Below are 26,030 nucleotides of genomic sequence, written 5' to 3' on the forward strand. Positions count from 1 at the left end.
TGTGTTTTGGGTTGTTAAATGTTCATGCTTGCCATTCATTAAATCTGAAATTTGTTTTTTGATTCCACCACATGATGGTGTATGTTGGTGTGCTTCATTTTTTAGTCTTATGGAACCCACAGATCAGTTTTCAGCTAAGAAACTCAGCCAGTTTTTAAAAATGTTAAATATTAAAGAAGTATATTTTATTTTCTGCTTAAACTTGCTAAAATAAGCCATTTATATTTTAAATACATTAAAATATATAAAATGTTAATAGTTAAGAGCTTAACCCAAGTTAGTTATTCAACTTGCCACTCACCCCCTCCCAAAGGTATTTAATGATTTCATTAAAAAAATAATCATCACCTTGAGGCCGACTGTAAGACTCTTTTCTAACAAAAATACACATTTGCATCTAACCAGCAACGGAAGTAATCATTTAACTTGGAAGTATTTACTTTTGTTTTCCTGACTGAAGTTTGATTTTAAACGTAGGTCTGTGAATTATTACAGTTCAAGAGTAAAATATCTGCTTCACTAGTTGAGAGCTGCATTTCCAAAACTTACCAGCAGGAGGAGCCACAGTCTTAAAAATACACATTTATTTTGTTTTTATGTTTTTTTAAGTAACAATTTCAGGCTAACTTAAGAGCAATACTGTAAAGGTCATTACATTTATGACAATGTTGTGCTTATAAACAAGCAGACTGTTAGGAGATATACATATCTGGTATAATAATGATGTGTACAATTAAAGCAGACTTTAAAAAAAAAAAGGCCCCAAAATGCATATAAACAAAAACACATGGTCAGCCCTCTAATCCCCAACAAATATAAGAACTTCTTCTGGTACCAAACTTATCTTCAAGTGAGATTCAATTGAAACTAATCTTCACTGAGTGAGATTTAAAAATACTGCTAATCACTTTGCACAATGGCACATGTAATTTTTAATTAACAGCTGCATGTATTTTGCATATTGATGTTGCTTTTAGAACACATGGTGGTATTATTCCTTTGTTTTATCAGTAACAGCACCAAATAAAAAACAAAAAAACAACTTAATATCCACCAAAAATGTCAACAGAAAATTGTTCCATTCAAGTCAAACTGATGTATTATCCCAGCTGCTTATGACCTTATCAGAAACAACTGAAGTGAATCAGTAAAGACTCTTACACACCAAACTATGAATCCCCACTGCGTCGTCTCCCATAGTAACCCTGTGAGGGAACACAAAAATGGCACTTCTGTAAAGACCATGAACTACACAAAAGGCCATGATATAGAGAGAAAAACTCGACCAGAATAATGAAATAAACCATGTTTGAAAATATTCAGATAATTAGTTCAGTTTTAAAGGTTTAAACATCTGACATATTTAACATGTACAGACTCAAAACCAATTTTCAATTTTAATTAACTCATTATTCTTTATATTAAACCTTTAACGAAGCATTTAAAACTATGTGTAACATGAACACCACAGAGCTCACGGACACTAACGGACTCATGCATTAAAAGAAAAACTGACTGATGGCCAGCACTCAGCTTGGTGTGTAAGAGTCTTAAGACTATGGAGTACCAATTGAAACTTCATCCTTTTCTTTTTTGGTTTTGCATTCTTCAAGTTCACACTGCTTTGTTCTGAGGAAGCTAAAGAACACAACCAACTGGAGCTGAAAACTGACAGCAGAAACGGAGCGAAGCAGTTCAGAAAGTGTTTGATGGATTATGGCTTCCCTTCAGAGTTCGTTATTTTCCCCACCATGTCTTTGTGTATTTGGTTTGATCACAGTTAAAAACTGTTTAACACAGCATGACGTATCATTTTCATACCTGATGTGTAAACGTCCACGTAACGATCACAGTTTACTAATTTAGCATGGTGGTTTAAAAGTAGACTGGTTGAGCTGCAGCATCCGACAACCCCGTTTTAAAGCATTTACCAGCCATCTAAAAGCTTTTCGTTTATAAAAATGTGACTGCTCCTAGTCAAGAAAACTTACTACAAAAAAAAAGATTATTTAGCTTTATATCCTGTTCAGAATACTGTGGGATACTAACTGTTCTTTACAAACACTGGTGGGAACAACTTTACTCACAGCTGGAAGGATTTCTGCTTTTTTCTATCTGAGTCCACTAAAACTATTTTTTTAAACACTTTTGGTTTTGATTTATACTCAGCAACTTGATTGATCAGTGGTCTTCATTAAAAAAAATATACAGGAAATTTCTTTTGCTGCTGAGTTTGGAGAAAATAATAATAATAAAAAATATTCAGTAACATGTTTCAACCCCTGCTGGGTGAAGAAGTCTCTATATGACACGTGTGGAAGACTGAGGTCTGTTCATTCCAGGCCGGCTGATGAGGGCGAGGTGGTCTTATCTACATCTTTTCAAGAGATTTTAGATCATTGCCCGGAAAGCGAAGGAGGTTGCGGCGCCCAGCGCCAAGCCGAGGGACAGGAAGAAGGCCATGATGGCACCCGCCGTCTCCGCCTCATGCTGTGCCACTTTCCTGCAGAGACAACAGAAAGGCAGAAATCATTAGAAATGATTGGCTGTAAAATCACAGGAGAGGACAAAGATCTGTCTCAAAGCAGAACTTCAGGATTGTGACTTGCAGGAGTCAACATATCTGAACATCACCTGCTGATCTATATGAGGACATGTAAAAACCTTTAGCATCCTGACTGAGACACCTCCAAGAATCAGATCAGATCTCGTCACAAACAATATCAAAGTGTGATTCAGGGTCACATGAGCAAAAATTTGACTTTTGTTTATTTTTTTTTGCCATCCAGACTTGCAAAAATCCTTCCTGTTGCAACTATTATAATCCAAAAAAGTAGATTTTGACGAGCAGTAAGAACCTGTGCTTGTAGTCATGGAGTTTTTGCTTTGAGCGTGTGTGGGCACACTTACAGTTTTGTTAAATTATGTTGTGCTCTGAACAAACTACTTCCTGATGACAAGTATGACAGTACAAGCCAAGCTGGTTGGCTCAGGTTGGCGTTAAACAGGAAACAAGGGAAAAAAGCTAACTGATTTATCTTGTTTATCTCATTTGTAAACAAGCAAATGTAAAAGAATCAGTTTGTAGTTTTGAGTTTCCCCGTCCTTCCATTCTTTATGCTAAGCTACCAGGTTTAGTGTCTCCACACAGAACTTTGAATAATGCTGTTGGTATGTTGAAAAAGTGATGGATGAGAACTGCATTTCATCCTGTCCAGGAACAAAATTGAGCTTTCATCCATCACATTAACAGGAAATTAACTTTTCCTGTTAGTGTGAGTACTGCATGTGTGAGGCTCTTACTTGGGTCCAAAGCACATGCAGAGGCTGGCCAGGTATCCGTTGGAGAAGGAGAAGAGGATCATGAAGAAGATGTACCACGCGTCATGCTCGAATACAACCGGGAGGCGGTGACGAGGCTGGACGTTACACAGCATGAAGAGCGGGATGAAGATGACTCGCAGAATAACCAGGACAGGAAGCCAAACACTGTCTTTACCCGGCTGGACACAGAAACACAGAGGTAAAGGTTAAAGGGAGGTTTTTGAGTTTCCAGCTGTTTCCTGTTTGTTTTCTGGATATTGTTACATGGGCTGATGCAGACCAGTTAAATAAAAAACTAAAACAATTTCACTACTGTCTTGCTTCATTTGATCTTTCTCATGACCAGTAATAAAATCTCATATTGTTAGAAAATGATTTAGCCGTTTAAAGATGCAACTGCCTGAAGATCCTGGAGCACCTCCGAGAATCCTGATCACTGTGGTCTAATGATAATAAATGTGCTCACATGCTCCTGCAGCAGCTGACTGCTGTTATCGGCACCCAGGAGCTACATTCCTCTGCAGGTCAGACTGTGTCTGCCAACTGTGCTCAATTTGTACACATTTGATTATATTACATTACATCCTCTCAATCACAGGAAATTAGGCTTCTTCATTCATTTATTCTGAAGATATCAGTGCATGTTGTTCCAGGAATGAAGCCAACGTTTGACTGGTAAGAGGAAAGGAAAACTTTAGTATGAAGTTTAATGTATAAGTTAAATTTAACAAAAAAAGGCTCATTCCTGTGACTATTAGGCCAGGTTCACATTGCAGGGCTTAATGCTCAATTAGGATTTTTTTGTGAAATCGGATTTTTTTTGAGAGTCCATTCACATTTCCAGTTAAATGCGATGTATGTGATCTTCTGTATGAATCTTATGCGCACAAAAAGTGTCCCGCATGCATAGAAGTCACAACGACGTGAGCGTGCGTGTGACGTCTTCGTGTTTGCAGTAACAGCAGAGAGTATGTTGCCATTTTAAAGGTATTGTCCAACCGTAGCCAGTAGATTTTCACTGGCATCGTTTTAAGGAGGAGATTACAAAAGAGGAGAGCCAGATTTGTGGCCATGGCATTCTGTGGTGCAGCGGCAGCAACGTCTATACGCAGAAACGTGGGTACAGAGCTGCAGTCAGGAGTGGTGAGAAAGTGATTTACAAATAAGGAATTTATAAACAATGTTGTGTGTGACGTGCAGGTCGGATTAATGCGACCCGGCCGTTCAGACTGAGGTCGCATGGCAAAAGATCATAGTACTGGATTTAGGACCACGTATCCAAGTGGCCTGGGTCACAATTGAAAAAATCGGATCTGTGTCGTTCAGACTGTTATGAAAAGATCAGATACAGGTCGCATAGGGGCAAAAAAATGGGATTTGGGTCACTTCAGCCTGCAGTGTGAACCTAGCTTTAGAGGCAGTGTGGATAATTAAATCTGGCTAGAGGCGTCCCACCAGAGCCAAAAAACAATGAGAATCCAAAATGTCCAGAAATGCTTTCCAGCCTTTTAACAGGCACTGAGCTCACGTATGAAGCAGTACTGAGGAGGTCATGGCATGCAGATGTAACCAAAAAGCAGACCTTCAAAACCCCACTTTGACTTTTTTTGACCCCTAATTAAACTTCCCTCACTAAGCAACACACAAGCACACACTTCCCAAACAAACTCCTGATCTCAGCAACTAATCTATGGTTCTGTAATTTCACTGTAAACTCTGAAAGGCTTTTTGTTTTTCTCCTGTTAGTCTCATGACACAGGGATTTATTCATGGGTAAACATTTGATACAGCCAGAGGTCTCCATTAAACTGTCAACAAGTATATCTTTTGTTCACAACGCCACACACCCGCTGGGCTACAGCAGATCCACCTAAACATTTGCAAACCATTGTTTTTAAATGGAGTCTTTAAGTCTTAAGTGCTTATAAACAAGAGAATATTGTTCGGTTTGTTATACGGCAAAGTTCCCACACTGGTCGCCGCTATTACTACAAACTCTTTTTGTTAAAGATGTGCGCTTAAAGTTTGTTACTGATGCTTTTAGTGCTGGTAGAATGCATTAGCTCTGCAAAGACTGAATAAACAAGGTTTTAATTTCACGTTGTCACACAGATGTAAGACAAATTCTTTTTTCTTTACCCAAAACATTTTATTTATGTATCAGTGTTGTTACTGACCCACATGCAGACGGCCGTCAGGCTCCTACCGGCCCAGTCCATCAAGTTGAAGAGGAGGAAACACGACACTGGGATGAAGTAGGTTTCTGAAAATGGATCAAAACCAACAAGCTGCTGTTAACAACAACATGCCAGCAGATGTCTTATAAATCTAAACATCATCACACATGTGCGGCATGTTGGCTCAGGAATAAAATCTGATTTTTTTACCCGTATTTTTCTTACCCAACTATCCCTTTCAGAAGTCAGTTTCTCAGAATTACTTGTTGACTTTATAATGGTGGCATTTTTTACATAAAGTCGAAATTTGGACTCACTCCAAGCACTCCCGTCTGCTATTTTCGACTCGACTTCAACGGTGACGGCTGGAAAAGTTCCAATGGTGACGCAGAAGATGCAACACACAGACAGAGCCATCACCCATATCTGATGAGAGAACAGGGAGAGGGTGATCAATATGACGCTAAACCAGAAAATCCATTTAAAAGTGGTTTGAATGGAGTTGATAATATCTGGTGACTGGGTGGATGGAAAGCTTCTGCTGATTACAGCACTTTCAGAAAGATTTCGGTGACTTTTAACTTGACGACGTAATAATGATGCTGCATTTAAAATCAGGAGCTGAGCCCTGGAAAATAACTGGTTTACGTGCTGGCATGCATTTGTGTCATCAGTTCAGACCTGCTTCAGTGCCAAATATTGTAAACAAACAACTGGGTAGATAAGATTTATTGATAGTTTGGCTGCACTGAAAAACATGTGAACCCTGGAAAAAAAAGGGTGAGTTAACATACGTAAAAGCCTGACAAAAACCAGCTAAGTTTGGGTTTCATCAAAGTGCAAAAGTCTAAATGAAAACTCATGAGTTGCCTGACATTGTTAAGTTTCAGTACGGTCATTAATTCGAACTATTCAACAAATATCAAGGCAAATGTATATTTGCAGTTTTTGTCAGAGGCTGTGAGAGCGACAGCATCAGCTGCTTACTGAAACAGCTGCTGGACAGGCTGTAAAGCAACGGAAATATTCTAAATGTAGATGAGACTTACAATCTTATGTATATTAAGAGGCGGCTTAAATCTCTTTAGCTGTCACCCCACACCTCAGCTGCTGTTCTCTTGTCTGCAGAAAACCTTGTAACGCAGATAACACACTGACTACAGGACTTTCACTCAGCCCCACTTCAAAAACAATCAAAGCCTCTTGTGTTTGCTCTTGTATGGAGCTAAAGAGCATTTCATACACTTCACTGGTCATTTGCAAATTTGCACATGGATAAGAGTCTTCCTGACTCATAAAATGGGTGTGTTAGGGGAAAAAAAACTTTAATGGAGGATTAGATTAATTGGAGTGGTTAAACACTTGAGATTGAGTCATGTCACGTTTTTTACTTTAGTTACTGAATAAACACTGACTATTAGAGTGACATGATTAAGGAAATGCTGTAAACAGAAACCAGACGTTTAGACTGAAATAAATTCTAAATTTTCTTTTTTGTTTTCAGTATAAATGTGAGAATGAAGTCATTTGAACCTTTTTGAAGATGGCAATCACAGAGACGCTGGGTTTGGTCTCCTCGTCCATCAGACTCACCACTGGTCGCTTCTCTCCGGGACTTTCTGAAAAATGAACAAAAACAAACATAAAAAAAAACAAAAACAGCTGTTTATCATTTAAATGGTTAAGTTACACTTAAAAGGATCATTGCCACATTTGAGTGGGTGTGTGCACTAGACTTTCCATTACACCCTCACATACTAGAAAATCTCCCCCATGACTCACACTCTGCAGGTGAGTTGTCAACAAACAGCCAAACACTCAGAGTGGGTTTAAATTATCAGTGGTGAAGAGAACAATTAACAAGGAAACAATCCAGGAAACACTGACTCAAAATGATGAGATAGTTATTTTTCCACCTTTTTTCTCTGAAAGGAAAACACTGCACCAGGCTGCTGCATGACTTTGGTGGGGTTAATGTCTCCAAGTTTAGTAATGGATGACTTCCAATATTAGATAAATAGAAAGGAACAAGTCTGTGCAAACAAAAACGTGGCAAGAAATCTGAACTTCAATTCCAAAAGAAATGATTTCAATAAAAACATTCAGCAAGAATTTCATGTTTTAGCGGCTAACAGTGATAAAAACCTGGTAGTAAAATCTGCAACTTAGAAAAAAATACTGGATCCGTTTCAGATGAAGCAGGTGTTTGTGGGTATTTATTGCTCAACCTGGACAGCCCACATTAAATATCTTCAGCACTCATGACAGAACAGGCCTGTAACAATTATTTGTGTACCTTTTTTGAGTAAATCCATCTTGTTCTCCTCGTCAACAGATTGTTTGGAGCCATTACTCTCCATGTAGTACTGGAAGAACTCCTGTTAAGGAAAACAGCAGCCATAATGAGCCACTTCCAAGAAGCCAGCAGAAGAATGAGATGAGGGAGACAACGGTTACGTGTGATCACTAAAACATTAACTTTCTACAGTACAAAGAAATTTCCAAAAAATAAAGAGTTTCTGACAGATTCATTAAGGAAAATAGGAAAACTGATCCATAAAAAGTTTCTGAAGTTATGTAGAGCAAACTGGCTGCAGGGGTTTTACCATCTTGGGTAAAGTGAGGTAGGACATTATGGCCAGAAGAATAACAACACAGGCTGTGATGAAGTATCCAAAAGCACTGTCCTGCAGTTTAGATCCAGCTGAAAACAAAAGATACAAAAAAACTGTTAACACTTTGTGTTCCTATAAAAAAATCCTGTCAACTGCCAAATCTACTCATTTACACGACATCGATGAGACAGTAAAACACAAAGGTTTTGGCCTCTCGTAACAAAGTTTTAGCTGGACAAAACTGCAAAGGTTGACCAACCATAGAGCGAAATTCTCTCGAAAACACAAGGTGAGTTCTGTCTGTGTAAACACAAGCTGGAATCTTTCGGTGAGCATTACATCTGTCATGTCATTTTGCATTTGCGTACTCAGGCCCTGTTTACACCCGCGAACAGCACGACAAAGCAACAATAGCCGACCTCCGTGTTGTGTTTGTGCTGCTGAATCTTTAAAGTTCTTTATGGTCTCTTAAAGCAAAACCTTGATTCCGCCGACAAAGACGCTTAGATTCCATCTGCTAGATCAGCTGTTCTCAAACGTTAAGACAAGATCTTTGAACCCCGAGTTCTGAGAAAGGCTGCACTAGATAACCAATGCACTTCTATACAAGCAGCAGTTACTGTTAGTGATGGTGTGATGAAGCTCCGTGAATGTGCTGAGTCTTTCTAGCCATATGTAAACATAATGATACAACTGTACTGTAAAAAAATCTATAAATATATTAAAATATATGAATAAATTTATCTATCTTTATATATATATATATATATCGTTATATTTTATCTTATTGGAATATGTCATATCATCATCTTTCGTCAGTGCTGCATGTGATGTATCGCCTCACTGTCCCCTTGAATTACACAGAGCATTTCTTGCATTTTCCGCGGCTTTTTCAGCAGCCTGAATCACACAACGAGGCACTCACGTGAATAAAGAAAAAGGTCTCATTTGTCTTTTGGTCGTGTGATATTCAGGAAAATAATACATGCCTCGCTCCGGGCTTCATTTGGACACGCCCCCTTTACTCCATGCAGACTTTGTGGCTTTTGTATCAGACATAACATCACTAGTTACTGCATGTTTTCAGGTCTGATGTGAATGTAGAGCACACAGTGCATGTGTCTTTGAAAGGTTTCACCACCCACTACATGCACACTACATCGTTTCCTGTCCTATTTGCGTTTTCCATCTGCACTGAGGTATTTTTCATACTTTTTCAAATACAACGCCGTCGTGTAAACAGGGCCCAGGAAAATCAACTGACTATTCAGCCAATGCCAGAAAATGGGGAGTAATGAATTGCCTTTGATTTAATTTAGCTGCCTCTTGAAGCTAAGAAGCTAATTAACTGTTGTAATGAGGTGGCAAATTGATAGAAAAACTACATCTAACTGATCCAACAACTATATTCAGTTCAAACTATCAATGCTTCAGGACAAAGTTCTTCCAGCATTCCTAGAAAGCCAGATTTGATGTAAGAGGTCTTTATTGAGCGCAATTCGGCTGAGGAAGTTCATTTCATAGAAGTGAACTTATGGTTAGTCACTGGCATGTGGCTGATTATTAATCGGAACAAAGTTCATCACTTAGTACATTTAATAAACATTTGTATGACTTAAGTTTTAAGCTGTTTTCTAATATGGGATACATAATGCTTGATTAATTTGTTAAAATTATCCATCAAACATGTATGTTAATGCTCCTATTAGTTGCCATTTTCCCGAATTACTTGGACATCAGCCGTTTTATTACAGAGGAGGTGTGCATGTGCTTTGTGTGTGCGTGAGACGTACTGGCCAGTGCGCAGATCATGGAGACGGCAGCGAAGGTGCCGGCCAGGCCCTGTCCGCTCATGATGGGAGTGGTGTAGGAGGCAGGCAGAATCCCTGCCAGCCCGAACAGACTGCCCTGAAGAATCGCTCCAAACGCTGGTAAAGGACAGAAAACAAAACCAAGAGCTTTAATTTAGCAAGCATATTTAAAAGTCATTGTGTCACAAAATTTAAAGACAATGTTTCATAGCAGACAAGATTTAAACTTTCACAAATGTCTGAACTCAAAGTTGCAGCCTGTTAAAGCAGAACTTATACCACACCACACATTACAATTTTTGAGCTAGTTGCAGAAATCCTGTGACACAGCCATTAGGAGGGAAGTGCCGATGTAAATATCAAAGCTTTAAGGTCGCCCCATCCTCTCCTCCAAAACAAAACACCATGGGCTGTTCCACATGAGAACTTGGCGGTCAGGACCAGTCCACAGGGGTTAAGGAGGGGGGTGAGCTTATCCCTGCTGCTCAGTGACTCAGTGCAAATAAACAACCAGAGTGAGACTTCAGACTGTGTTGAGAAGCTCAGCATGGTATGAAGCTATGTACTGTATGAGTGTGAACTTTTCTCATCACAGTGAATAGGAGTGTGACTAAAAAGGGAAAAGACACACAGAAACAAGAGAGCCCTGCAGTTACTGCCACTTGTCACCAAGGCTGCAATGCTGCAATGCTTTGGTCACAATGTTCAGTGTTTCCCTACGTGGACTCAGCCACGGCTATAATGTTAGCGCCACGCCTTCAAAATGCCGAGAATCAAATAGTTTCACATGGACAACATCAAATTTTCTTAACTAAATCTGCAAACCATAACATGCAGAGTGCGGCGGCGGGGAGAAAGGTGGGGCCCCTCATTAGTTAAAACCACAGGCAAAGCATCCAACAAGATTATTACAGAAGTCCAGAGAGAGGAAAGGTAGCTGCTGATAAGTTGCTTTAGATTTTACAATTTAAAAAGACTAATAGAAAGGTGTAGAAAACAGAAGACTTTCCATTAAAGATATTGATGATAAACAGCAAACACGATACCATGTAATGTTTAGTAACTGGTCCTAATGCTACCGAAGGCTAATGAAGTTGACACTGGTTAGCAATGCAGGCTATCATCTACACACCGTAAATAAAACCACAACTCACAATTGATGCAGACAATTTTGATCATAGTGAGGACGAAGAAGGGGAGCGGGGCCACATCCACTTTGACAAGTATCGCTGTTAGCATGAAAACCACCAGGATGACTGTCAAGCTGCCCGAGATCCGCAGCTTCTGAGGAATCCTAAACACACACAGGAAATAAAACGTAAAAAAAAAAATTAATAATGCACAACATCAGTTTTTGCACAAGCATCGACCAAGAAAATAAGCCATAGCCATTTAAAAGTTACAGTATCTCACAGAAGTGAGAACACCCCTCACATTTTTACAAATATTTTATTATATCTTTTCATGGGTCAACGCTATAGAAATGAAACTTTGAAATACACTACACCAAACTATAGAAAGTAAACTTTCATATTCTGTATGTCAAAGTTTAATTTCTATAGTGTTGGCCCATGAAAAGATAGAATAAAATATTTGCACTTCTGTGATACTGTAAATGGTTTCATTGTTCAGATTAATCAATTATGAACTTTTTAAAAGATAAAGTCCAACAACAAAAAAAAAACTGTAACAAGTGGGAAATAATGCTTGAGACTCTTCTAATGAGCAAGATTTGTTTCTGGATACACACACAAAAAAGGAATAGGAGAAAAGCAGAAGTAAGCAGAAAGCAGAAATAAAATACGGTGAATAAGCAGGACAAAAAAAGGTGAAGAAGGAGAGTGGAGTAAGCAGAGAACATAAATAGCATTCCTGGGTGTGTTTTTGCACAGTACGAGCTCATACCAGACCCCCAAATCTGACTCTAATTAAAGCAAACACGGACAAAGACATTTAGATATGCATTCACGTAACAGGGATCGCGTTATAAGGACTTATTGGAGGGAGCAGGGAGAAAGGGCAGGAAAGACCCTGAAGAAAGTTGATGCTTTGTAATCAAATGTCTCGGGTTGTACGTAATATTCTTGAATAAAAAACAAATCAGCTGCTGAGCATCCACTTTCCAAGAGTAACTAAAAACATTTTTGAGACATTCGCTGGCTGGAAAAGCAAGGGAGTATTTCTTTGCACGCATATGGTTAAACATTGTCCAGCAAGTAAACAATGAATGCTGCAGACTTTCTTCAGGTATTTAAAAATAATTTGTTCCCCCATTTCAAGCCAGAGTCCCAGGATAAAGTTAATGTAAACTGTTTGGGGACACAACAGCTTTATCAAGCCGTTTACAAAGTCAGCCTGAAGGATATTACAAGGATTAAAGTACTAATATCTCAGAGTGATTTAGAAAAGCTGGTCCATGCATTTATCTTTAGCAGGCTTGATTAACAGTGGTCTGTCTAAAAGATTTATCAAACAGCTGCAGCTCATTCAGATTGTTGTTGCTCGAATTCTCCCAAAGACCAGAGAAGCGGGTGATAACTTTCCAGGTCTGACTTCTCTACAATGGCTTGTTCTCTGTCACGGAGCTGATTTCATAACACCATTGTTGCTTTATAGAGCTTTAAATGGCTTGGGACCAAAATACATTTCACATCTGCTGTTAAGTTATGAACCTTCTTATCTGGAACAGGTCTGACTTTCTCTCTACAGAGATCGAACTAAACATGGAAGAAGCAGCTTCCAGTCTTTATGCAACATACATAAGAAATGCAGGTCTATCGCAGCTCTTGCTTCTCTTAAATCCTGCACTGGAAAAAGCACTAAAGTACTTTGATTAACTGCATGTACCTTTTACTGTTGTGTCAAACTTGTTTTTATTGTACATTTTGTTTCAATCAACTTCCCAGTTGTTGAATTGTGCAATATAAATAAATCCATGTGGGATCAGTGTCTTCTTTGTGTCTGTGTATGTCAGTGTGGAGGAGGGCGAGTACCTCTGGTGTATGAAGGAGTTGAGGCAGGTGAAAATGAGCAAAGGTACCATAGCACACAGCGTCATCACATTGTTAAACTTTGACTCCAGCACATTGCGAGTGTCCACCAAAGTCTGATTGGCAGTCATATTGGCAGATGGTGGGTCTTTCAGTCTGTTGGTAAAGTACTGAAGAAGAACATGAGAGAAAGAACATTCAGCTACTATAAAGTTACATGTAGTCACAGGTTTGTGTCACATGATGCAAATAGCAGGCTTGTATTCTTAATTTATTCAACCGCTCAAATCACAATGAGTTAAATATCTATGCCATCCTTAGACATAAAAAGGTTAGTAATGAGAAGCATCTCTAACTCATGACTGTAGGATTTGTTGCAGGAGTTTTGCATTAGCCCACACGAGTTTAACCCTGAAGACCCAACTGAGCGTACATTACAAAAGAAAACAGTTAGTGGTTGGCTGAATGACGTATAGAGTCAAATAAAACATAAATTCATAACTGGCTGTATATCCATGACAAAGTTGAGAGTATATGTGTATAAAATAGCTAAATTTCCGGTTCATGTCTTCTTCACCAATGTGTCTTTTTCAACTTCAATTTACTGTCATAACAAATCTATCTTTTAAGCTTAACCATCAACAGTTTTCTCTAAAGGTAAGTCCACATTATGTCACTCATAAAACAAAAAAGATTCCACATTTTAGAAGTTAACTCTTTGAAGATGAAGAAGAATTACTGGGATGAAAAGAGACCAAACAGATGCAACAGAAATCCACCTGATTTAGTCATTTCAGTCAAAACTGAGTGAAGCTAAGCAGGTTTGGAAGGAAAGGTAAACAGATTTTCCTTTAAGCTAGCTGACCTTCCTTTTAACTGGAACCCAACTTCTCAATTAACTATCAAAAAGGGGTCAGTCTCCAACTTAAATTATTATTCGCATTTGTCTGCAGACAGTCTCGCATTCAGAGGATTAAATAAGTTCTCAAACTTACCATTGTTGCTGTCATGAAGAAATTCCATGGTAAGAGGGTTCCCAGGCCCAGGATGAAGAAAATGATCCAAACTGCATTGTATCTGGGAAAGCAGCAAAAGGAAATCTACATGAAAGTACATCAATCAAACCATTTATCTTTGTATCAACAAACAATCTCCAACTACTTTATTTACTGGAGGTCATCCAAGCTTCATTTTGAACAAATGAAAACATAAAAAGAAAGAAACATTTCTTCGTACTTGTCCCGAGGTACGTTGATGGCCGTCATTGTTCTAACACTGTCGCAGGTTGTGTTCAGAGCTTAATAGATGTAGCACCAGGTCTGAAATGCACAGAAAGACATATATACCAATTAAATTATAATTCTTTGGTCAACATTTGTGTTTCACTTCTCTGTTTTTTTCACTTAGTTGTGACGCACAGTAAGTGTTTAGACATGTTTTTCCACTGTTAACTAATTGTATTTATAAACTGGATAACAAACCGCGGTAGGTTAATCAATTCACCAACTGTTATTTCCCAGTGCAGGTTGGGCTACAATTTATAAAATCAGGAGCCAAAAGAAGCAGCAAGGAGTTCAGAACAAGCCGGCCCAAACAGGCAATGATGGATTTGCACAGCCAAATAAAAAAAGAAGCACACAATAGCTTGTTTACCTTTGTTGTTGGTAAGTCATAAGTTTACAAACTCAGGTTTAGCTAATTGATCTATGCCGTAAATATACAACCTTTTAGAGTACAACCTTTCTTAGGTAACATTTACTTTTCCTTCACCTTCCTTCAAAGACCATGACTGACTTTAAAATATGATTTTACTGGCAAAAGCAATTAAAAAATACTAAAAGTTTCAATTTAAATTCAGCCAAAGTTTCAGCACCTTCTTGCCAGCAGTGTTGTAAGAAGGCCTCAAACCTTCAGATAAAGATGAAGCAACACTTCCACTTACTAACTTTCACTTCGTGAAACAAGCCTCAGATGGTTCAGAGTGAGACAATCCAGTCTTATGAGCAATAAGTGATCAAATATTAATTCAACAAACATTTGAAAGAAATCTTTCCATATTGTGCATCATCTCAGGGAATAGCATTACTATTAAATTTACCAAAATAAACAAAATTATAAAAGCATGACAATCCTCTGTCATTAAAACACACACACACACACACACACACAAAAAAAAACTTACTGCGAGAAGATATCAAGCACAAACAGAGGATTCCTCTTCCTACTTATCAGATGCATCACTAACACAAGGGCTGGACAGGCTGTGAAAGCTTCATTTTATACCACACAGCCGTCAGTGGGTTGACACCCAGCTTTTGGAACTCCCCCTCTTTGCATCACAGTTCATCCCTCCTCTTTCCTGAAAGACCCTGTTCTTCATGAACCACACCTTCTTCTACCGTTTTACATTTATATTCACACAGCATTCTCTGCATATAGATGCCAGCTCCTAGATTAACTAGCAAAACAGTAAACAGAGCAAAATAAGTTTAAAATGCCAAATAATTTCTCACATAGTGTCACCCACTGTTCCTCCTCAGCACTTCTAATATTTTTGCCTTCAAGCCTACGTGTAAATCATATTCTACTGCCCTACCCTTTCATAGGTGCATCAAGCACCCTACCCAATTCCTCCCCTGTCCATCTTGACAATTCTAACTCTATTTATGCTGTTTCCCCTCCCTCTGAGTGTGTTTTCCTCTGAACCAGATGAGGTACATGTGCTTGAATAGCTGTATGATAACTTTTCCAAACAAAATAGCCCAATTCCCACACATGTTCTGAAAAAAATAAACAAAAAATAAAAAAAGAAGTAGTATGGCATCAAATCAAGCTAAAGGACAAAGGGCTACTTTTAGGTTTTCTCAGTAACTAAATGCTTATGAGAACTTAAATGCAACAAGTAATTAAAGGAATTGTACTTGTGGAGATAAGCTAATATAAATAGGACACCCTTAAGTGATTTTGAGAATCAATGATTTTCTAAGAAATCCCTTTTTCTGTTTGTGCTTGTCAATTCCCATCAGCTTTGAACCATTTTTAACCATTAATTTCAACCTAATTTAGACATATTTTACAAAGAAGAAACAAAATACATCTTATGTGTTTGCAATAATTAGATACAGTGTTAGTTTTCATCACAGCAAAGACAACAATGGAGAAAGCAGGAAGGCCCAAAGACATGAAAGGCAGACCAAATTCAACCCTTTTACCAGGCTTTGTATACCCAACCCACAACACTAGATCTAGGCAAGATTGAGGAATTTTTAGATCAATGTGACTTGCCCTCCCTCGGTAAACTACAAAATGAAAAACTAATGAAAGATATAACAACAGCGGAAATTGATAGGGCCATTTCCTCTTTGAGGTTAGGTAAGTCACCGGGGACTGATGGATTCCCGGGAGAATGGTATCGATCATTCAGGGAGCAGCTAATACCGTTACTACAAAGGAGTTTTAATTATACACTTCGTGAAGGTGTTCTCCCTCCTTCTTGGAGGGAGGCTGCAATCTCGTTGATTCCGAAGGAGGGTAAGGACTTAACCGAATGTGGTGCATATAGACCTATTAGTGTTTTGAACCAAGATTATAAAATATATGCATCTATTCTAACAAAAAGAATTGAGGAATTTATGCCCTCTTTGATTGATGAAGACCAGTCGGGTTTTATTAAAGGTAGGCAGACTCAGGATAATATTAGAAGGACACTTCACATTATTGAACATATACAAAGAGGAAAACAAGGGGCTATACTACTGAGCTTGGATGCAGAAAAGGCTTTTGATTCAGTGGGATGGGATTTCCTCTATAAAGTTATGGGCAAATTCGGTTTTCATGGAAAATTTATTCAGAATATAAGAACTTTGTACACCGCCCCTATAGCTAGAATTAAAGTAAATGGGGGCCTCTCTAAACCTATACATCTGCAACGTGGCTGCCGCCAGGGCTGTCCGGCAAGCCCTGTTCTATTTAATTTATTCATTGAACCACTTGCTCAAGCCATAAGGCAGGATCCAACCTTAGAGGGTATCATAGTAAGAGATGTAGAATATAAAATATGCCTTTATGCGGACGACGTACTAGTAAGTTTAAAGAATCCAGAACTGGGAGTTCCCAGATTAATGGACCTGTTGGAGAGATATGGAACCTTGTCAGGCTATACTCTAAATATTAATAAAACTCAATCTTTGACATTTAACTTCATCCCCTCATCAGCTTTAAAAAACAAATACAATTTTAATTGGGACTCCTCAGTCATTAAGTACTTAGGAGTAAACCTAACAAAAGATAATAATCAGCTGTATTCTGAAAATTATGTAAACGTTAGCAAAGTAATAAAAGAGGATCTTGACAGATGGGCTCATCTACCCCTGGACATTGGGAGTAGAGTTAGGGTTATAAAAACAAACGTCTTACCCAGACTCCTTTATTTATTCCAGTCCTTACCGATTTATATATCTGACACTCAGTTTAGTGAATGGGACAAAGTAATCTCCCGATTTATTTGGAGTGGTAAGACCCCAAGGGTGAGATATAAAACACTGCAATTACCTAAATTAAAAGGAGGGATGGGCCTACCAAGCCTAAAAGATTATTATCTAGCAGCACAGATCAGACCTCTCATCCTTTGGTGCAACCAAGAAATTTGGACAAAATGGAAAGTTCTGGAGTCGTCTTTATTGGAAAGACCCTTACAGAGTCTGCTGGGATGTCCACAGGCGGCCAAATACTGTGATATTGAGAGCCAACTGGTTAATTTTTCTATTGATATCTGGTTTAGAACAGTAAGGCAACTTAAAATTCAGAGAGAAATCCTGATCTTGACTTGGCCAGTATATGACCCAGTTTTTAAACTGGCTATAGCTTCCGGAGGTGCGGTCCAATGGGAAAGACAGGGAATTACAGCACTGCGTTTAATGGTAGAAGATCAGGATTTCATAGACTTCAAGACAATGTCAGAAAGATTTGGTCTGATTAGACAAGATTTTTATAGATATCTTCAACTTAGACATTACTTTGATAAAAACATGAAAGGGCATATCCCAAAAAATTTATCAGGTATCACACAAATGTTTATCAGTGCCTACAATAAAAAATTATCTAGAAAAATTATAGGTCAACTATATAGGCATATAATTGATCTCAGGGGCCACTCAATTACTTACATAAAGGTAAAATGGGAAGAGGAGCTGGGATTAGCAATCTCTCCAGAGCAATGGATAAATATAATTAACACACAGATTACAACTACTGTTTCACAGACCTGGAGAGACTTCTCATGGAAAAACCTTGTAAGATTTTTTTTAACCCCAAAACAAATTAGTAAACAAACTGGAGCCCAACTTCAATGTTGGAGGGGATGTGGACACTCCCCAGCAGACCATTCACACATATTTTGGAATTGCCCTGTTATTAAGCCCTTCTGGGAGGATGTCCATACCATCATTGCAGACGTTCTGGGTTACAGTATTGACTTCACATGTATTTCACTCTACTTGGGGTATATTGACCCTAGCCTACCCAAGAATGATAGATACCTCCTTAAGATTTTTATGGTAACAAGTAAAAAGGCTATAACAAGACAGTGGCTTAGTAAGGATCCCCCCACTATTAGCCAATGGATAACTATAATCAGGTACATACAAAGTATGGAATGTATGACTCTGAGCCTGAGGCTCCAGAAGGATAAATGTGATGTTCTTTGGGAAAAGTGGAATTCTTACTTGGCAAAGGGAGTTGACAACATATATTTAATTTGAATGATCAGGAATTATTGTGAATATTTATATTCAGGTTTATAATCCCCTCCCCTAGCTATTTATTTATTTACTATCTGTTTTTCTTTTACTTGTGTGCTTTTGTTGCTTTTTGGTCTGTCTGTTTTATTTTGATAAGTTTGTTGTTATTTTGGATAAACGGTACGATGCCAGGAAAATTTTGTATTTCTGTAACTTGTTACTTACTGCTTTGTTTATAAATTCCTGGAAACACAAAAATAAAGTGTAAAAAAAAAAAAAAAAAAAAAAAAAAAAACAATGGAGAAAGCAGGAAGGCCCAAAGACATGAAAGGCAGACCAAATTCAACCCTGGAGAGCACATTTGGTCCACCCACCCTCCTTTTTCTGCACAAGGTTAGAAGATCCTGCATCTTTCATATATAGACAGCCAGATTTGAGTCATACAAACATGAAAGACCCAAGCATCATTAGGCTGCTGAGGCATGTCTGAGCTGATCTTTAAAGATGAGGCTTTAAAGGGTCTGAATCACACATCACAGTGCTCAAGTCAATAACAGTTTTGCCACTCAGCTGGTTCTGCAATGCCAGTTTAATGTGTGTAAGCACACACCAACGCTGGGCTGAGCCAGCTGCTTGGCATGTGTAAATGATTATAGACCAGTGACTCCCAACCCTGGTCCTCAAGGCACAATATCCTGCAGGTCTTAGACATCTAAAACCTACAGGATAGTGTGTCTGAAATAGTAAGAGTCTGAAATGGACAAGGCACTGTTAGCTTAGCTGAACTTTGGATGTGAGGTGGGAGACAAGTCATCTGTTATGGCATCTGTAAGTATATGATCTAACTTGTCCTAAATGAATAATTAAATGCTTGGATTTTATTTACTGGTTCTTCATTGCGATACCTCACCACAGAAATACCAAGCTGCATGACACTCTTTAACTAAGAGATAATTAAAACTAAAAATAGTCAACAATAAAGTCTAAATGGGATAATGGCTCCTACTCTCAAAACAGAGTTACTACTTGTATGTTAGCAAGATATCAGAGAACTTGGTTACAGTCTTCAACTGTGAATATCTGAAAATGTCCAAAGATGTTCCAAAACATCAAGTTCCAGAAATGCCACCACAGTATTAGCTTTTTCTGATTGAATGAAAATATTACTTAAAAACTCCACAGATTATCTGAAAGATCTAAACTCACTCAGGGCACTTCCAGAGCTCAGCACTTGTTGCTAATAGATATGATGAATGGCATGGTTGTTCTGGCTGGTCATGTGCAGGTAGTGAGGGAGTCATTCCTGGAGGTGAAGGGGGTCACCACAGGTTAACTTGTTAAATATCACGCATCACAGAGACACGAGACTGCTATAGCTGACATTAACTAAGAAACCAGTGTCTGAGGAAAGTCAATATGGAATGTGGACTGGAATACAAGGTCGCCTTTGGTGTTACTAGACAAGAAAAAATGTAGACAGAATAGTAGGTAAGGAGCTCCCATCTCTTGCTGAAATCTAAAAGTCCTCTCACTATGTTAGTCATCTTCTGGCCATTTGCGTCTATTATCACATTTCCCCTTTTCTGGCCGCTAACTTTTCACTCAATATGCACAAATAGATTCTGATGGATTAATATTTCTCCATGAGGACCTTGTAGCATCTAAAAGCAATTCTCTAAAGTTAGGTTGGATATATTCCCAGAACTGAGATTGACTTTTTGTTAAATTGACTGTACATCAGTGGTCACCTCAAGAGGCTGGTGAACAGTGGTACCTGCATTTCAGACAGACTGGAAGTAATTGCTGTTCAGAGCTTGCTGATACCATGAACCTAAATGAGTACTAAATAATGCTGCTTGCTCACACTGACTTCTAGGGAGAATTTAGAGTGACCAGTTGACCTGACATGTATGTCTTTGGACAGTGGGAGGAAGCCAGAGTACCAGGAGAGAACTCATGCATACATGGGGAGAGCATGCAAACTCCACACAGAAAAGCCACTATTCGAATCTTCCCCTAGCCAAGGCTTGAAGAGTGTATGTACACATATATATTGCATGATTTAAACAAGCTCAAGCCAAATATTATCATTCATAGGCAGCAGTATTACAGAAGCACCAGCCACAGTTTAAAATGTACCGGTACAGACGTGCTACACATGAGCACATAAAAGAGGGGTTCAAATTGGAGGCTCAGGGGAGAAATATGACGTTATCAGAAAAATACTCAGATGCATTTAGTTCTGTGGAAATTTGATAGTTTAAATGAAATGAGGCCAGTAATATATTTAGTGTAGCGTGGATTGTCACTGGTGACCTGGGTCACTTGTTCACTTAGCCCCACCCCCAATAAATTTTTTTTTTACCTTAGTTACATCTTACTGTAGCAGACTTCTCTCGTAACGTGTCATCAATGAGAGCCAGCTGGCAAAGGTTTGCTGGGTGCTGAAATGGTGGCCACCACACACACACACACGGTGGCACTTTGCAGTCTGTGGAGTGGTACACTATCCCATTTTCAGTGACTGGCCTATCTGTGACACTCAAATGAACAAAGATCAAGCTGTGACTTATTTTATCCTGCTCTTGTAACAAGGCTTACATTAAAAAAAAAAGAAAGAAAATTAACAATCATAAATTCAAGCAGTTTACACTATCAAGCATATTGTCACATGAACCCAATGACTGTTTGAAAATTTCATGCTACATTATGACTACTTAACTAACATTTACCCCACTACTAGTAAAAGCCCCACTACTAAACTTTGGCTAATTTTCTCACTAAAGTGTCCACTAACGATGGCTTAACCGGCGTCTGCGTAAGGTCGGTTACGGCATCACTGCCGAATGCTCCACGTAGGTCCGTGGAGGCTTGACGCAGACCTCTTCCAGACTTCACGTGCACCCCTGCTTGCACAAGTACTCCCTTTTGATTGGTCTGTTTGTGATTAGGTGTTTCCAGATTTCTGGATCTTCTTGCCAAATTTGTGCAGTAACGGCAGAAGAGAAACTGCAACATAACACCGCAACCCTATGCACGAGTGCGATAGCACATTTCACCAGCTTCAGCTAAGCCGGCCCTACCATGCGCAGACGCTGCAGGAGTACAAATCAAGCTTAATTTTGCAACAGGGCTAATGTAGATTTAATGTTCCACAAGATATTCTTTGTGTTATTTGCGGCTTGTTTTGTGGGAAGATGCACTGAGGGCAGCAGTTTGTCAATAATCTGTCTGACTCTGAACAACTTCTACAATTCCATCCATCCATCCATCCATCCACCTAGAATTCAATGTTGATCAAAACATACCCACAATAATGAATCTTGATGAGGCATCGGAATTAAGTTAATCCGATTTTCCGAGCAGTCCTGGTCAAACTCCACAGTAACAAGTATGACCTGAATGCAACCATTCACACGAGAGGAAGATAAGTTCTGTTTAAAGAGAAGTAACTCACAACAAATTGCATCTTAAAAATTGAGACCTGAAGGAAGAGCCGACATTAGCTGAGGAGATGGTTTAAATATTAGAATGGTGGCTAGTAATGCTATCAGCCATGGAGGTTATGTGTCTGTCTGCTGAGTTTAAGCCGACAAGCTGTGACAAGGACTGCAGTGCAAAGTCAAACTTGAGAACAGCAGAGACTAGATATTAAATAATTTCTTAAAATGCACATTAAACCAAAGCTTAAAGTTGGTAGAAAAGGAGAGAAGCACACATTTCTTACTGTATACCTCTATTACAGGGTCTCCTTTATTTCCAGCTCTGACATGGATTATTTTGATGGCGGTCATATGAGGAGAGGTATGAATAAATGTCCTTCCTGGAGGTCGTTTCCCACTTCTAATGGAGGCTGAGCAGCCACACGTATCATGTCATGCCATTTGGTTTGACCAGTATTAAACTGGGAAGCCACTGTAGCTTCTATACTTTTTAAATTAAGAAACAAAAAGAGAAAGAAATGGAAAAACATATCAGGACATCGAGCTTGCTTGAACTATAAGAAAAGCCACAGAAACCAGTTTTCTACACTTGATGTTTTCAGGTCGTATTCAAGCCATTTAAGTAAAGAACAATCACACAACAAACCCAGTGAACTGGGTTACAGCAGGACAGAAAACTGCATCAAATTGATTTCTTTTTCCAGTTGTTGCATCATACACACACACAACCATTATCCAACATGTGCTCTTTATGCAGGAGAAATAGGACAAAAGAGAAATTGTGCACTGTGTCCCGTTCAGTGTGCAGGGGCCACACGGAAGCCGGATGTACAGTAAACAACAATAGACAAGAGACTGATTAGACTGTAGTGGACTGATGTCCTCTGGGTGGCTTCAAGCATCAACAAGTTTGACGGACAAGAATAAGTAAACAGAATTAATAAAACAGTCTACAATGGCAATGCAAAAGTATGAGATTTTCCTCCTTCTTTTCTTTAAGAGACAGTCTTTACTCTGTCTAAAGGCAACGCTTTACAGTCTTCAGCATTTGCATGTAAAAATTGGAGAACATGTGGCTGGAGGTTACTTAACCCTAAAAGAGTAGATGCAAGCTTCCATTCAGCTTATCACCCCCGCAAGCCCAAGAAACCATTTTCAAGAAGTCTAGTCTGTGTTTTAAATGATGATCAGCAGCAAGATTCATGTTTCTCTTTACTGGTAGATAAAGAACAAATTTGGTACTTTGAATTATCAGATAATTATTTTGTACACAGAGTAATCATGTGGACATAATTTCAGGTGATGGGGGTGTTTGAAAAAAAGACTTTCATGACCAATAAATAAGCACTTGTCTAGATGTTTATGTTACTAAAAATTACTTTCATCACAGTGTGCTATCAACCAATCATTGCTGGGAATCCAACGACCAGTCATTTCTAAGAGAAAGCAAACATGGTTTTGCTATAGCATTAAATTCAACTGAGCATGAAGTTGTGTTTTCACTGAACTTAAAACAACCACAACAGTCCTGTAATCAGTCTGATAAGAAGTATCTCCCAATGTGCACATATTCAAATATGTTCTGATAAAAATGTGCCTAATAAGTGTTCTTGATCAGATAAATGCAAGACGAGAAATGTCAGCAATTTGAAGACATTTAAGGATCATATCAAGTTTTCTACAAACTGAAAATGCAGCTACAGTATGTTTATAATCATAAACAGAGAAAATAGGAAAATATTTCTGGCTGGAAGAAGATTTTTATATATTTGCTCAAGGTTAAAAGGTTTAACCTGTTCTGACATGTTAATAAATTAAAATAATATCTGATCCAAAATCACAAGTCACATTATTATGACACTGGGAACAGAGCTCCACTCAAAACAAATTTTTAGATTTACTTATGCTGCTTGTCTCCAGCTTTAAATAAAACGTTTAAAACCATGAGATGATGCCGTCTCTTCCAACTCATTTACTCCTGTAGTAAAAATTCAACATAAGAACCTGAAGCCATCAGCTGCAGGTACATGACTTAGTCTCTGTTACACTGGGCCACATGCACAAGCAGCAGTCATGAGTTACAGTTTGCTTTTCTATTTTTTTGCTATTTTTTGCTCATTATCTGGCATCTGTAGAGCCGAATGACATGTGGATGAGGGAATTGAGCCATTTGTTTCAGGTGTGTTGGGGAAGGGTTGTATCTAAAAGTTTCAGGATAGTAGATCTTGAGGACTGGACTTGGGCACCCCTGTACTACATGGAAAGATGAAGTCAACCCTCTCTTTAAGTCCAGCTGTGTCAAAACTGTTGGAGATTTCGGGCCAGTAGCTCTGACCTCTGATGAAAAGAATTAAAAACTAGTCAGGTCTGAGATTTGAATTTGCATACAGGTCTCATACAGGAGAAGAGGATGCAACACTCACTGTGCTACAGATGCTTTATAAACAGTTGGATTTGAATTAAACACATGCTTGACTTTTATTTGTTTGTTAACCAGGCAGTAGATCCATTATTACATACTCAGATGACTGTTACTTTAAGTTTACTACAGGGAAATGAGTCCAGCCACAGCCCAGTTATTAGTGATTTTTACATGATCTGATTCTTACTTCCAGCTCAACATTTTAAAAACAAGATATGATCATTGATTTTTCTAAGGAAAACTCACACAGAGAGATACTTTAATCAAAGGTCAGAGCGGTGAGGTTGTGCAGTCTTACAAATATCTGGGGACTATCATTGATAAAAAGTTGTACTTTGAAACCAGCTGTGAAGCTGTGTGTAAGAATCAACAGTGTCTGTATTGTTTAAGGAAACTCTCACACTTTCACACCATAACGGCAATGTTTTATTGTTCTTTCACTGAATCAGTTTTATCTTTCTCCCTGGTGTTGTGGTTTGGTCACACATCCTTGAAGAAGAGGAAAGCTTTTAACCAAATATGTTTATTTTCTTCTCGACTGATTGAGGAGACACTACTTTTGCTAGCATCCCTGTATGCCAGGCAGTTAACAATGAATAGCCTCCTCCATTCTGGATGAGGACTCCCATCTGTTGCACATTGATTTTTGGCTTCTTCCCTCTGGATAGAGGCTCTTAGTCCCCAAATATGACTAAAAGTATTAGAAACTGCCATTACTTAACTACTGTAGCATTATTTTGCACAGGCATTACTGATTTGTTTACATCTTTAAAATTAGTTTTTATTTTGGTTTTAAACAAAGGTTATTTTACTCGGTTTTTTTGCTTTTGTTATGTTTTCTTTTGGATTCATTGTGATGTTCTATTCTGCATTTGTTTCAGTTTTTGTGTGTGACCACTGAAAAACAAATTGATCTTCAGGTTTTAAAAAATAGCCTGAACCTAATTTGTGCTTAAGTAGCTGCCTCCCCATAAACCTCAGAGATAGTCAGGCTTTGTTAATGAAGGATGTAATCAGGACCGTACAAATAAGAAGAGGAAACAACAAGACACCAAGACAAGAAATCAGTCTTTAAGAAGATGCTACTGTGAACAGTGTAAACACAAATCTTTGCAGGGGGGAAAACTCTGGAAATTGGAGAAAAGAAAACCTAATCCATGACAAAAGGCTGGCTGAGAATAAAGGTTTCCCCATCCATTGTAATCACAACAACCCACCCCCTTTCCACCCGACCCCCAATCCTTTCCCGTCATTCTTGACAGAAACTAGCAGCCCAGTTCATTCAAGTGGCCTGATTATATGGCAGACTCATGAACGCCACTCATAACCATGACTGCTTTCAGTGAGTTAAGCTAACAGAGCTGTTGTTTCACTATGTTTTGATGATTCTATTTAGCCTTACTTTCTTTTCAAACCAGCATGAAAGAAGAATAATGAACGTTTTATTATGCCAGCATTGGCAAAAAAAAAAAAAAAAAAAAAAAAAAAAAAAACATGTCTTTTGCTTTGA

The 26,030-nt window shown here is 38.5% G+C and overlaps 1 protein-coding gene across 4 annotated transcripts in view; it reads right to left on the reverse strand.

The window, feature by feature from the left end:
* Positions 1–750: 750 nt before the first annotated feature.
* Positions 751–26,030, reverse strand: part of LOC121655812 (equilibrative nucleoside transporter 1-like) — a 43,309-nt gene continuing 18,029 nt past the window's right edge. For 3 of the 4 annotated variants that reach the window (XM_042010661.1, XM_042010662.1, XM_042010660.1), the window contains exons 2-13: positions 14,154–14,236; positions 13,913–13,994; positions 12,921–13,087; positions 11,082–11,221; positions 9,910–10,044; positions 8,108–8,205; positions 7,798–7,879; positions 7,035–7,120; positions 5,819–5,927; positions 5,502–5,587; positions 3,304–3,503; positions 751–2,503 (exon numbers count right to left, since the gene is read on the reverse strand). In XM_042010661.1, the coding sequence (XP_041866595.1) occupies positions 2,392–2,503; positions 3,304–3,503; positions 5,502–5,587; positions 5,819–5,927; positions 7,035–7,120; positions 7,798–7,879; positions 8,108–8,205; positions 9,910–10,044; positions 11,082–11,221; positions 12,921–13,087; positions 13,913–13,994; positions 14,154–14,182 (1,326 nt within the window). In that variant the 5' untranslated portion in view covers positions 14,183–14,236 and the 3' untranslated portion in view covers positions 751–2,391. Of the gene's footprint in view, positions 2,504–3,303; positions 3,504–5,501; positions 5,588–5,818; positions 5,928–7,034; positions 7,121–7,797; positions 7,880–8,107; positions 8,206–9,909; positions 10,045–11,081; positions 11,222–12,920; positions 13,088–13,912; positions 13,995–14,153; positions 14,237–15,099; positions 15,196–26,030 lie in introns of those variants that run through there. The other variant, XM_042010659.1, reaches the window with a different exon arrangement.

The sequence above is a fragment of the Melanotaenia boesemani genome, chromosome 16, assembly GCF_017639745.1.
Source record: "Melanotaenia boesemani isolate fMelBoe1 chromosome 16, fMelBoe1.pri, whole genome shotgun sequence".
NCBI classification, from domain to species: domain Eukaryota; kingdom Metazoa; phylum Chordata; class Actinopteri; order Atheriniformes; family Melanotaeniidae; genus Melanotaenia; species Melanotaenia boesemani.